The sequence below is a fragment of the Rhinolophus ferrumequinum genome, chromosome X, assembly GCF_004115265.2.
Source record: "Rhinolophus ferrumequinum isolate MPI-CBG mRhiFer1 chromosome X, mRhiFer1_v1.p, whole genome shotgun sequence".
In the NCBI taxonomy this organism is placed as follows: domain Eukaryota; kingdom Metazoa; phylum Chordata; class Mammalia; order Chiroptera; family Rhinolophidae; genus Rhinolophus; species Rhinolophus ferrumequinum.
This window is the reverse complement of record NC_046284.1, coordinates 33,214,187-33,228,213: the sequence shown is the minus strand read 5'-3', so window position 1 is coordinate 33,228,213 and position 14,027 is coordinate 33,214,187. Positions and strand designations below refer to the sequence as shown.

The 14,027-nt window shown below is 37.0% G+C and overlaps 1 protein-coding gene across 3 annotated transcripts in view; it reads left to right on the top strand.

Moving 5' to 3' along the window:
* Window positions 1–14,027, top strand: part of XIAP (X-linked inhibitor of apoptosis) — a 56,694-nt gene that overhangs the window by 27,091 nt on the left and 15,576 nt on the right. For all 3 annotated transcript variants that reach the window (XM_033105267.1, XM_033105275.1, XM_033105260.1), the window contains 4 exons: window positions 388–1,296; window positions 2,383–2,482; window positions 3,505–3,583; window positions 4,258–4,297. In XM_033105267.1, coding sequence (XP_032961158.1) covers window positions 420–1,296; window positions 2,383–2,482; window positions 3,505–3,583; window positions 4,258–4,297 — 1,096 coding nt within the window. In that variant the 5' untranslated portion in view covers window positions 388–419. The remainder of the gene's footprint in view (window positions 1–387; window positions 1,297–2,382; window positions 2,483–3,504; window positions 3,584–4,257; window positions 4,298–14,027) is intronic.

Here is a 14,027-nt window from a genome sequence, read left to right as displayed (position 1 = left end):
CTTTGATGCCTTGAATATGTAATGATCCATTATAACAATTACGCATAGATTTTAAGAATGCATATTTTATGCTCCTTTCATGTTTTTCCTAATTAATGATTTTGCATGGTTAATTTTAATTCGCATCACATAGTTTCTATATGTAAAATAAGCACTAAAAAGTGAATAAGTTAAATACTACTTTCCTCTAAAAGAAAAAAACGCTAGTTTTTACTTTATGACTTCAATCGTGGTAATATAGAACTCTAGAATTTAGAATTAGAATGTTTCTTAGAAATTGCGTAATTACTTTTATGTTATCAGTGGGTAATTTGTTAGCTCCTAATATCAAAAGTAGTTGCTTATGTTTCACACTTTGGATTTCCTAATATAATGTTCTCTTTTTAGAAAAGGTGGACAAATCCTATTTTCAAGAGAAGATGACTTTTAACAGTTTTGAAGGATCTAAAACTTGTGTACCTGCAGACATCGATAAGGATGAAGAATTTGTAGAAGAGTGTAATAGATTAAAAACTTTTGCTAATTTTCCAAGTAGTAGTCCTGTTTCAGCATCAACCCTCGCACGAGCTGGTTTTCTGTATACTGGTGAAGGAGACACCGTGCGGTGCTTTAGTTGTCACGCAGCAGTAGATAGATGGCAATATGGAGACTCAGCAGTTGGAAGACACAGGAAAGTATCCCCAAATTGCAGATTTATCAATGGCTTTTATTTTGAAAACAGTGCTGCGCAACCTACAAATCCTGGTGTCCAAAATGGTCAGTACAGAGCTGGAAATGATCTGGGAAACAGAAATCATTTTGTTTTAGACAGGCCATCTGAGACTCATGCAGACTATCTTTTGAGAACTGGACAGGTTGTAGATATGTCAGACACAATATACCCAAGGAACCCTGCCATGTGTAGTGAAGAAGCTAGATTAAAGTCATTTCAGAACTGGCCAGAATATGCCCACTTAACCCCAAGAGAGTTAGTTAGTGCTGGGCTCTACTACACAGGTATTGATGATCAAGTGCAGTGCTTTTGTTGTGGTGGAAAACTGAAAAATTGGGAACCTTGTGATCGTGCATGGTCAGAACACAGGCGACACTTTCCTAATTGCTTCTTTGTTTTGGGCCGGAATATTAATATTCGAAGTGAATCTGATGTCATGAGCTCTGGTAGGAATTTCCCAAATTCAACTAATCCTCCAAGAAATCCAGCCATGGCAGATTATGAAGCACGGATCATTACTTTTGGGACGTGGACGTACTCAGTTAACAAGGAGCAGCTAGCAAGAGCTGGATTTTATGCTTTAGGTAAACTTTATTATAAAACCAGGCTAATAAATAACTTTCCAATTATCCCAGGGTTCCTAAAAAATGAATAGATTCCTTTAGCCTCCTGAACTGGTAAATATTTAAGTGTAGGCTGGCATGATTTTTTATATCACTATTATTTGATGAACCCTTAGGTTGAATCTGTAATGTAACCACTGAATTTATGTGAAAAAGACTACCATATTATGAATCATGTTTATCTTCATGTAATTGTTTTTTGGAGAAGGATGACATATAAAAGATGATTGATATCCCTGATAGAAGAATGGGTCTGGTAGTGATACTAACTGTAATTTATTGAGCACCTCCTATATGTTCTCAATACATATATTACATGCATTTTCTCTACGCCTCTTAAGAAGAGTTAATGTTAGAGAGTTTAGTTTGGCTACTAGTAAAATTGATATTAAAATTGATAGCCTCCTTTTTTTGTACAGAGACTATATATTTGAAAGCAGCCCTGTGTGATACCTTACTGCTTCAAATGAGCACTTTTCAAATGGACTACTGTAGACATGTCAGGAAGAGCCATTACTGTGATGGCTTCAAGGGATATTCAGAAAAATTATGTATCTGATCCATTTACTTTAGGATTGAAAGGTGCCAAAATACAAAATATCAGTTATTTCTATATTTTATTTACATAGTATCATATAGCAAATCTTGAAGATTTGTTTAGTGTCCTGTAGCTGTAACCTAAGAGAAACTTAATTTTTGTAATTTCATTATGCTGAACTTTGCTTCACAATTTGAAAAAGTATAGTATTGGTGGCTCTAAGTTACATATGTTAAAAAGAACATAACAGTTGTAATTTTCCACATAAAAATTGGGCGATTTTATTTCTGTCTTCTGTAAAACACCTCAAATTGAATCAGTGAATTTAGTGTGTATTTCCTCCTCAAATGATCATATCTATACTTAGATGTGAATTTGAATGTCTTCTTTTAAGCTATGAGATTTTTATGTAATTTAGAAATGCTTGATTTCATGGTATTAAAAAGGGTATTTGTGTGTAAGCTTCTAATTGCACACATACATGTATTTTTACTTGTGTGTCTTCTTAGGTGAAGGTGATAAAGTAAAGTGCTTTCACTGTGGAGGAGGGCTAACTGATTGGAAGCCCAGTGAAGACCCTTGGGAACAACATGCTAAGTGGTATCCAGGGTAAGGTATTTAAATGTTCATTCAGTCACAGGGAAATTAGACAGTATGCAGTGGGAAGACTTGAATAACTTTTCACCAACTATTTTTTCCTTCACCATGGCTTGAAATTTACACGAGGTTTATAAAAATGGATCACCTGTTTTACAGGTAAATCAAAAAAACATCTAAGCCTTCTCTGGTGATGAAAACATTTATTGCTTATATATTATATCTATGACATGATGATTCCATTTCTAAATGCCAAATTAGTAATGTATACTTTTGTTGTTGGAAGTAGGCTCTTTCACAATGTACACAAAAGAGCCCACATTGCCAAGGAGATTCCTTAAGAACCCATCACACCCCCAGCAAATATTATTGTATCTCACTGATTCTAAGACACACAATTGTTCACATTTTCAGATCTCTGAAATCAGGACACATCTGGTGGTGGGTCATATTTTAATTGGCAGCGATGGTACATAAAATAATCATGCTTACAAGCAATGGCATCTTAGAATGATGATGACGTATTCTAAATGTCTTTTTGCCATTTTGCCTCTTTAAAACAAAGTACACAGATATAGAAGTGAAGCAAATTTTTGGCTTACAAAACAGTACAAGTTAAAACTTTAGAGCAATCATTTGAAAATAAATCTTAACCTTAAAAAGCCTTAAAAAGAAAGGTTGAAAGCCTAAGGAATTCCTTTTAAATGTACAATTGGTTAATACTCTAAATAAAACTTAAGATTAACTGTTTAAAACTTTTAAAAAATGTTAAAGTGCTAATTTAATAACTTGCTTAAAAGTTGAAAGTTCTCAAGTTGATATTTTTTGCTCTTCTAACATTAGCATAAATAGCATAACAAAGGGAGCGTATTTTTTAACCTTAAAATGATAGTTGGATAGGGAATTGAGTAACATTTTATTTTGTGGCTCCTTAGAAATACTGAAAAGCAAGTTAATGGAATTAAGATGATGGAGATATATCTACTTACACTTTACTAATTTTTCAGCTACTAAAGTTTAACCTTCTTGTTTAGGTGTAAGTATCTGTTAGAAGAGAAGGGACAGGAGTATATAAACAATATTCATTTAACCCATTCACTTGAGGAGTCTATGGTAAGTCAAATACTGTAGAATAATATATTTTCAGATACTAATATAATTTGTTTTACAATGATTTCTTCGTGTAAAATTCATAGTATAGTATATTGAATTCATATGTGTGAGCTTTAAAGGGGATATCTTAAAGAGTGCATGTTGTTCTTAACCTGAAGAAAATTTGTGAAAAGGGAATTAGGATGAAATGATTTAAATATTACTGTAGGCAAAAATAAGCTTGAAGACTAAACTAATTTAATCCCTCAGCCTTCTGAAATTTGACTTTTGTATAATGTGTTTTGTACTCACAAATAGTTTTAAACTTTTCACAGACAGTATTTAAAATCTCAAAAATGTATCTAAATGATAACGTTACCTGGGGTGGCCAAGGCATCAATACCATGTGGAAAGAGCCCTGGATGAGAACGGGAAATGAGAGTTGCCATTATGGTTCTGCCATGAACTGTATTGCCTCAATCAAGAGCAGTATCTTGCCTGCAGAGTGAATGGGTTGGGTTAGATGATATTTTAACCTCCTTCTAGCTTCATCAGACTATGCCTCTTGTGAATATTCATATGTTGAATTGGAGTAAAGCCAATTTGTAAATTCATGATTAATGTAACTTTTCAAATTTCGGTAATTGCACTCTACCAAAAAGAATTCTAACTTATAATTCATATTTCTGTTTTAGGGAAGAACTGCTGAAAAAACACCACTAACTAAAATAATTGGTAAATATGCTTATTATAATAAACATATTTTTAATTTCATGGCCAATTTATTATACTTGTTATTTAGAGGGTAGAAAGGTAAACATACATATCCGTTCAGGTTAACCAAGGTATATTTATTTGAGATGAGATTTCTATAAATTTAAGAATTAATGAAGTGCCTATAAATTTTAGTCGGACATTTATATATATATTCAACACATTCATATGGATGTTCGAATATATAAAACGAACTGTATGGACAGTTTTTCAAAGTTAGGGAGGAGCGGCTATAAGATGTCCTTCATCTCTTCTGTTAAAATCACTAAAGGAAGAATTAGGTGTATTTTTGTTGCTGGGGTTCCTTTAGTTAGCCCAGATCATGAATCCAGTGCTCTACTAATGTGCCATCACCATGATCAACCCTAACCTGCCTGCTTCTTTATTCCATGCCACCTTTCTGCCTTCCCTAGCTTTGTCACAGAGGGGTTCGGTTAGATTTGTTTACCTCCTATTGTGTCATAGAGAGGTAGATGTTTTTATCACAGATTTACTCATCCATATGAGTAGTCATCGCCACTTTTCAGGTGAAGAAACAGTCAGAGAGGTTAAGTGATCTGCCTACAGTTACATTACAAATCATTAATGGAACTAAGACTGTAAACAAGGTCTTCTGAATCCTACATCACACTGCAGATCTCATTCTCAACTTAGGCCTCATCTTTAAAAAATAGTAAAAAGTTTAATTTGGAATATGTCTGCTGATTCCCTATGCTCATAGCTTCATCTATTTAGTATCTTAAGGATTGCAAGGCAAGAGAATACTGTAGTATATATTTTTATAAATATGCTTGAGAAAGAGAGCTACTTTGTATTGGTTGATATGGATTTTGTAATGGGCATAAATAATACGTTTAAGAAATCATTTATTCCAACCTATTTTTTTAAATTATCTTGAAACAAAGATTTTATAACATTTCTTGATAATAATCCTTATAATGCATACTATTCTTTTTATGACTAATGAGACCCTTGATCTGGTTTAGGATTGCTGTTTTTAAATTGTGATATAATTCATTTAGCAAAATTTTCATCCTTATAAAGTGTGTTCTTTAGTGGTTTTTAGTATATTCACAAGGTTGTGCAGCTATCACTACTATTTAATTGCAGAACATTATCATAACCCCAAACGAAACCCCACACCCATTAGCAGTCACTCCCCATTGCTGCTTCAGACAGCCACTAATTTACTCTGTCTTTATGGAATTGCCTATTCTGGACATTGCACATTAAATGGAATCAAAATATGGGGCCTCAAAGTTCATCCATGTTGTAGTACTCATATATGAATATTTCTTTTTTAAGGTGGAAAACTATTCCTTTGTATGGATAATACCACACCTTATTTATCCATTTATGAGTTGGTAGAAACATTTAGGTTGTTTCCACTTTTTAGCTATTATGAATGATGCTGATGGCTGCTATGAATATTTATGTACGAATTTTTGTGTGGACACATGTTTTTAATTCTCCTCGGCATATATTTAAGGATAGAATTGCTGTGTCACATGGTAACTATGTTTAACCTTTGAAAAACTACCAGACAGTTTTCTAAAGTGGCTGCACCATTTTACCTTCCCACCAGTAGTATATGAGGGTTCCAGTTTGTTTCTCCACTTCCTTGTTAACACTTGCTGTTATCTGTCTTTTTATTACAGCCATCCTAGTGGGTGTGAAGTGGTATCTCATTTTGGTTTTGACTTGTATTTCCCTGATGGCTAATGATATTGGGCACCTTTTCATGTGCTTATTGGCCATTTGTATGTCTTCTTTGGAGACATATCTGTCCATCCTCTTTGCTCATTTAAAAAAGATTTTTATTAGAATATAGCTAGCATACAATATTATATTAGGTTCAGCTGTACACCATAGTTAGCCAACATTTATATACCTAAAGAAGTGATCACTATAAGTCCAGTAGCATCTGATACCATATTATGCAATCACACTATTATTGACTATTTCCTAAGCTGTATATTACATCCCCATGACAGACTGTTTCATACCTAGATATTTTAACCTCTTATTCTCCTTCACCTTCTCCCCCCTTTTAATTTTTCAATTACAGTTCACATTGAGTATTATATTAATTTCAAGTGTACAGCATTGTGGTTAGACATTTAAATAATTTAAGAAGTGATCCCCCTGACTAGTAACCACCTGGCATTGTACATAGTTGTTACCTTACTATTGATTATATTCCCTGTGCTTTACTATACATCCCTATAACTATTTTGTAATTATCAATTTGTATTTCTTAATCCCTTCACATTTTTCACCCTGGCCCCCAACCCCACTCCTGTCTATCACCCTGATAAATTTAGTACCGATCTGGTGCTATACATACAGAGTTCTTACAATATTATGGACTGTATTTCTTATGCTATACCTTACATCCCCTTGACTACTATATAAAAACCAATTTGTACTTCTTAATCTCTTCCCTTTTTTCGACTATCCCCAAACCCCCTTTCATCTGGTAACTATCAAAATGTTCTCTGTATCTGTTAGTTGGTTTCTATTTGTTTGTTTATGTTGTTCTTTAGATTCCACTTATAAGTAAAATCATATGACATATGTCTTTCTCTGTCTGACTTACTATACTTAGCACAATACCCTCTAAGTCCATCCATGTTGTTGCAGATGGCAAGATTTCATTCTTTTTTATGGCTCACTAATATTCCATTCTGTATATGTACCACCTCTTTATTCATTCATTTATTCAGGGACACTCAGGTTGCCAATATCTTGGCTATTGTAAATAATGCTGCAATAAATACATGGATGCACACGTCCCCTCAAAGTAGCATTTTGAGTTTCTTCAGATAAATACCCAGAAGTCCTTCTTTGTCTCTTGTTATAGCCTTTGTTTTAGAGTCTATTTTGTCTGGTATAACTATTGCTACGCAGTTGTTTTTTTCTTTTCGTTTTCATGAAATATCTTTTTCCATCCCTTTACTTTTAGCCTCTTTGTCTTTCGATCTGAAGTGAGTCTCTTGTACAATATATGTATGGGTCTTTTTTTCTTATCTGTTCATTTACCCTTATCTGTCTTTCGATTGGAGCATTTAATCCATTTACATTGAAAGTAGTTGTTGATAGATGTGTACTTATTGCCATTTTATTATTCATAATTTAGATTTTTTTTTTCTGCTCCTTCGTACAGAAGTCCTTCTAACATTTCTTGTAATAGTGGTTTGGTGGTAATGAACTCCTTTAGCTTTTTCTTGTCTGGGAAGCTCTTTATCTGTCTTTAGATTCTAAGTGATAGGTTTGCTGGGTAGAGTAATCTTGGTTGTAGGTCCTTGCTTTTCATCACTTTCAGTATTTTGTGCCAATCCCTTCTGGCCTGCAAAGTTTCTGTTGAGAAGTTAGCTGATAGTCTTGTGGAAGCTCCCTTGTAGATAATTAACTGCTATTCTCTTGCTGCTTTGAAGATTCTTTCTTTGTCTTTAACCTTTAGCATTTTAATTCTGATTTGTCTTGGTGTGGACCTCTTTGGGTTCATCTTGTTTGGGACTCTGCGCTTCCTGGGCCTGTATGTCTAATTCAATCGCCAGGTTAGGGAAGTTTTGCAATATTATTTCTTCAAATAGGTTTTTAATTCCTTGTCTCTCTTTTTTCCTTCTGGTATCTCTATGATGCGAATGTTGGCATCTTAATATTGACCCAGAGACCCCTTAAACTGTCCTTTTTTTTTTTTCTTTTCTGATTGGGTATTTTCTGCTACCCTGTCTTCTAAATTGCTAATTCAGTCCTCTGCTTCATGTGATCTGTTGATTCCCTCTAATGTAGTCTTCATTTCAGTTATTGTAGTCTTTATTTCTGACTGGTGCTTTTTTATGTTTCCTATCTCTTTATTGATGTTTTCCCTGAGATCATTGAGCATCTTTATAACCAGTGTTTTGAACTCTGCAACTGGTAGATTGCTTGTCTACGTTTTGTTTAGTTCTTTTTTCTGGAGCTTTGTTCTGTTCTTTTATTTGGGACATGTTTCTTTGTCTCCCCATTTTGGCTGCCTTCCTGTGTTTGTTTCCACGTATTAGGTAGGGCTGCTGTGTCTCCCGGTCTTAGTAGAGTGGTCTTATGTAGTAGGTGTCCTGTGGGACCCAGTGGCACAGTCTCCCTGGCCATCAAAGCCTGGTGTTCCATGTGTGTTCTTTGTGTGGGTTGTGTGCAGCCTTGGATGCTGTTGGCACATCAGTGTGTGGGATTGACCCTCGGGCTGATTGGTTGTGAGGACTGGCTGTGACTACAGTGAAGGAGGTGTTGTGCAGAGGCTCACCCTACAGAGCAGGATTCACTTTAGCAGGGATCTGGTGCCTGCTTAGTCTTTCCTTTGGGAGTGTTGTCCTTGGAGGCAGCCAGATGATGCTCTGGCTTGCTCCAAAGCTGGCCACTGGGCATGACAGCCTCGGGACCTCCTGGGAGGGGACCCATGCAGGCCAAGTTCAGCCGCAGCCTGTGCCCTGCCTGGGTTATAAGCCACAAAGCAATTCTCAGATGGCCGCTTCCTGCACTGGGCTTGGAGGTGTCTCAATAGGCCAAGCTGCAAACCAAGGCTGCCTGTCACTAGTGCTGGAATTAGTGCTGCTCAGCCAGAGCTACAGAACATGCTGAAGCCAGTTGCTGCTGTTTTGGCTTTTGCAAATCTTTGAGAGATTTTTGGAAATCCTGTAGCATGAGCCAGGACAGGTCGTTTTTATGAAAAAGCCACTGGAAGAAGTTTGGGTATGCCTGAAAGTTGGGTGGGGCAGGGTCTCATAATCAGCAGTGCAGGGCAAACAAATAAGGTTAGCCAGGTTGATGGAAACTCAGATATAGTGGCAGCCTGTGTCTGTATGCTGGGAGGGGGGAGGGCTCGTAAAAGAAACAGGGGCTTCCACCAGCTCCTCCATGCAGGAGAAAGCTGCCCCTCCAGCCCTTGCCCTGAAGCCAAACAATTCAGTTTCTCCCACATATGTCCCTGGCACCTTTCAAGTTGCTTCCCCAGTGCTGGAGCTCAGCAAGGGAGTCCATGTGCGGGCCCTCTTAAAGGAACGCCTGGGAGTGCAGCTGCCCTCGTGTCACTCAGCCAAAATCTCTTCTGGTTTTCACAACCAGAAGTTATGAAGACTTCTCTCATCGGCTCTAAAGCCATAGGCTAGGGAGTCTAGTGTGGGGCTGGGACCCGTCACTCTTTTGGCGGTGGAGGGACCTCCACAGCTGAGATGTCCCTCCTGATTTTTTTTTTTTTAAGATTTTATGGGGGAAGGGGAACAGGGCTTTATTGGGGAACAGTATGTACTTCCAGGATTTTTTCCAAGTCAAGTTGTTGTCCTTTCAGTCGTAGCTGTGGAGGGTGCAGCTCAGCTCCAGGTCCAGTTGCCATTGTTATTTGCAGGGGGCGCAGCCCACCATCCCCTGCGGGAGTCAAACCGGAAACCTTGTGGTTGAGAGGACGGGCTCCAACCAACTGAGCCATCTGGGAGCTCGGTGGCAGCTCAGCTCAAGGTGCCGTGTTCAATCTTAGTTTCAGGGGGCGGAGACCATCCCTTGCGGGAGTCGAGGAGTCAAACTGGGAACCCTATGGTTGAGAGCCCACTGGGCCATATGGGAATCGAACCGGCAGCCCTCAGCATTAGGAACACGGAGCTCCAATCCCCTGAGCCACCGGTCTGACCCTTCCTCCTGATTTTCACTTGTCACACACGGGTGTGGGACCTGCTCATTCTGCATCTCTGCCCCCCTACCGGTTTTGAGGTGTCTTCTTCTCTGTGTCCTTAGTTATAGGGCTTCTGTTCAGCTAGACTTCTGGTTATTCTCAGTGATGGTTGTTCGGTAGTTTAGTTGTAATTTTAATGTGGTTGTGAAAGGAGGTAAACACAGTGTTTATGTACTGCACCATGTTGACCAGAAATCTCCTTTGCTCATTTTTTAGTTAGGTTGTCTTTTTATTATTGAGTTATAAGAGTTCTTTATATATTCTAGTTCTTTTCATATACCCCTCCCTTCTCAGATATATGATTTACAAATATTTTTCCCCAGTTTGTGGGTTGTCTTTTCACTTTCTTGTTGGTGTCCTTTGAAGCATATAAATTGCTATTTTTGATGAAGTTTGATTTATCTATTTTTTTGGTCCCTTATGCATTTGGTTTTATATCTAAGAAACTATTGCCTAATCCAAGGTCTCCTATGTTTTCTTCTAAGAGTTTTATAGTTTTACAAGATGTGATCAAACAATACAGTGAAGTTTAAATTTAAAAAAATATTACAGTAAAAGACACATTGCCATTAATCCCCCTCAAAATACTCCTCGCTTCGAACATGCTTATCTCATCATTCTTGCCACTTTCGGAAGCAGTTCTGGAAGTCCTCTTTCATGAGTGTCTTTCATTGTACTATTGTGGCTGCCTTGATGTCCTGAATCGATTCAAAATGTTTACCTTTCATGGTCATTTTGACTTTGGGGAAGAACCAGAAGTCGCACAGTGCCAGATCCTGTGAATAAGGTGGATGAGCACACACTGTAATATTTTTATTTGACAGAAATTGCGGTACCAGAAGTGATGTGTGACACATAGCATTGTTCATGATGGAGGATTAAACCATTTGCCCATTTCATGTGAATGCATTGTTCATGATCCATGATTTACGGCACACTTTAAAACACACCTTCTCTCCACCATAGCTCACACCTGACTGACTGCCCCGAACAAGTTGAAACTTGTCATACACTGTTAATGAGGTTCTCCGCACCACTTCCCATGTTGAAGATCCCTGCCTTTTCATTGGATGGCACTTGGCAGCAGCATTCACTGTATTTTTAATCATAGCTCATAGCTCTTAAAGTCAGGTCTTTGATCCATTTTGAGTTAGTTTTTGTAGTGTTTGGTAGTGGTCTGTTTAATTTTATGTGGCTATCCAGTTGTCCTTGCTTTTGGTTTTCAGCAAGTTGAGCTTTCAGATACCTGCAGGATATCCAGTTAAGTGGATATTAAAACCTGGATCTCATATAAATGAGGGTAAAATTGTGGTAGTATGGAAAGTGTCCTGAGAGATCGGACGGAAAAAAAAAAGAGTCAATGAGGAAATCTAAAGAAACCACCAATGTCTAATCAGGTGGCCAAAAGGAGCCAGCAAAACAAATTGGAAAAAAGTCAGAGATAGTAGAACTAGGAAAGAGTGATGTCCAGCTGACCTCTGGACATATCCACCTTGAAATCTGAAAAGCACCTCACGTTCGGCATCTCTAAAAACCACTCAGATTGAATCCAGTCCTGGTCTATTCTTCCCATGTTGATTAATAGTACCACAGTTCACAAAATTTGGTAATTTGGGTCATTTTAAGCTTTTTGCTTTTCTTCATCCTTCTACATTTGATTAGTCACCAAGTCTAATGAATTACACCTCTTTAGTATTGTCTAAAACCCACTGGTTCTGCTCTTGTTTCTGCCTTTATTACTCATCCAGATTTGTCGTAGTCTCCATTCTGGTCGTTTATCTGCATTATCTCCTCTTAACAGAATTTTTATCAAACACAAATATTAAGTTACTTTCCTGCTTAGAAAATATCTTTTGTTATTTACCATATAATGTTTCTTACAATCAAATCCCTACATGTCTCCATTTACAACCTCCTCTTTTTAAAAACGTTGAGGTATAATATACATACAATGAAGTGCACTAACCTTAAGTACTCCACTTTATGAATTTTAACACACACACACACACACACACACACACACAAACAATCATACCCCAGATCAAGGTATAGAACATTTCCACGACCCCAGAAAACTCCTTCAGGCCCCTTCCCAATCAATATCCACCCTCAAGTTATGTTCTGATTTGTATTACCATAGATTAGATTTGAACATCTCATAAATGTACTCTATATGTACGGTATGTACTCTTGTCTCTGGTTCATGATTATGATGATGTTTTACTCGTCGTATCTATGGGATTCATCTATATTGCCTGTGACAGTAGTTCGTTCTTCTCTATTGCTGTATAGTGTTTGAATGTACTTAGCCATTCACCTGATGATGCACATTTGAGTTGTTTTAAGTTTGCGGCTGTTATGAATAATGCTGCTATGAATATTCTTGTTTATGTCTTTGGTGGACATATGCACTCATTTTTAATACCCAAGAGTGGAATTGGTGAATCAGAGGGTTTAAGTCTGCTCTTCAGCAGCTCCTTACACAACCTGTATTCCTACTTTGAGTATTATTAAAATGAGTTTCTATTTGCTTTATTACCTCATCTAGTCCACCCCCTCAGCTATAGAAACTAAGTCTGAGAGAGAGCAAATTAATACATTCAATGTCACAGACTGGGACTTGCCCATATTTCCCATGATTTTTTAAAATAATTGCCAGTGATTCAGTAAACACATAGATTGTTTTCTTCCAATTACAGTTGACATTCAGTATTATTTTATATTAGTTTCAGGTGTATAGCATGGAAGTCACACATGTATATAATTTATGGAGTGATCCCCCCAATAAGTCTAGAACCTACCAGGCATCAGACATCGTTATTACAATATTAATGACTATATCTCCTATTATGTAATTTATATCTGCGTGACTTTTGTAACTACCAATTGGTTTTTTTTTAAATTAATGTTCATTAGGGTGACAATTGTTAGTAAAGTTACATAGATTTCAGGTGTACAATTCTGTAATACATCACCTATATATGTCACATTGTGTGGTTACCACCCAGAGTCAGTTCTCTTTTCATCACCATATATTTGATCCCTTTTACCCTCATCTACTACCTCCTTACCCTCTGGTAACAACTAAACTATTGTCTGTGTCTATGAGTTCTTGTTTCTTCATTTGTTTGTCTTGTTCTTCTGTTGTTTTCAGTTTTATATCCCACATTATCACTGAAATCATATGGGTCTCAATTTTTCTGTCTGACTTATTTCGCTCAGCATAATAATCTCAAGATCCACTCATGTTGTCGCAAATGGTACTATTTCATCTTTTCCTACTGGCAGAATAGTATTCCATCGTGTGTATATATCACAACTTCTTTATCCAATCATCTATCGAAGGACACTTTGGTTATTTCCATGTCTTGGCCACTGTAAATAAAGCTGCAGTGAACATTGGAGCACATATATCTTTACGGATAAATGTTGTCAGATTTTCTGGGTAGCTACCCAGGAGAGGGATTGCTGGGTCATATGATAATTCTATTCGTAATTTTTTGAGGTACCACCACACTGCCTTCCATAGTAGTTGCACCAATCTGTATTCCCACCAACAATGTATGAATGTTTCTTTTTCTCCTCAGCCTCTCCATCACTTGTTATTTGTCTTGTTGATCATAGCCACTGTGACTGGGGTGAGGTGATATCTCATTGTGGTTTTTATTTGCATTTCTCTTATGATTAGTGATGTTGAGCATTTTTTCATATGTCTATTGACCATTTGTATGTCTTCTTTGAAGAAATGTCTATTCAGGTCCTCTGCCCATTTTTTAATTGGATTGTTTGTTTTTTGTTGTTGAGTTGTATGAGCTCCTTATGCATTTTGGATATTAGCCCCTTATCGAAGGTGTTGTTTGCAAAAATCTTCTCCCATTTGGTTGATTTTTATTTTGTCAATGGTTTCTTTTGCTGTGCAGAAGCTTTTTAGTTTGATATAGTCCCATTGATTTGTTTTAGCTTTCACTTCCCTTGCCTTTGAAGTCA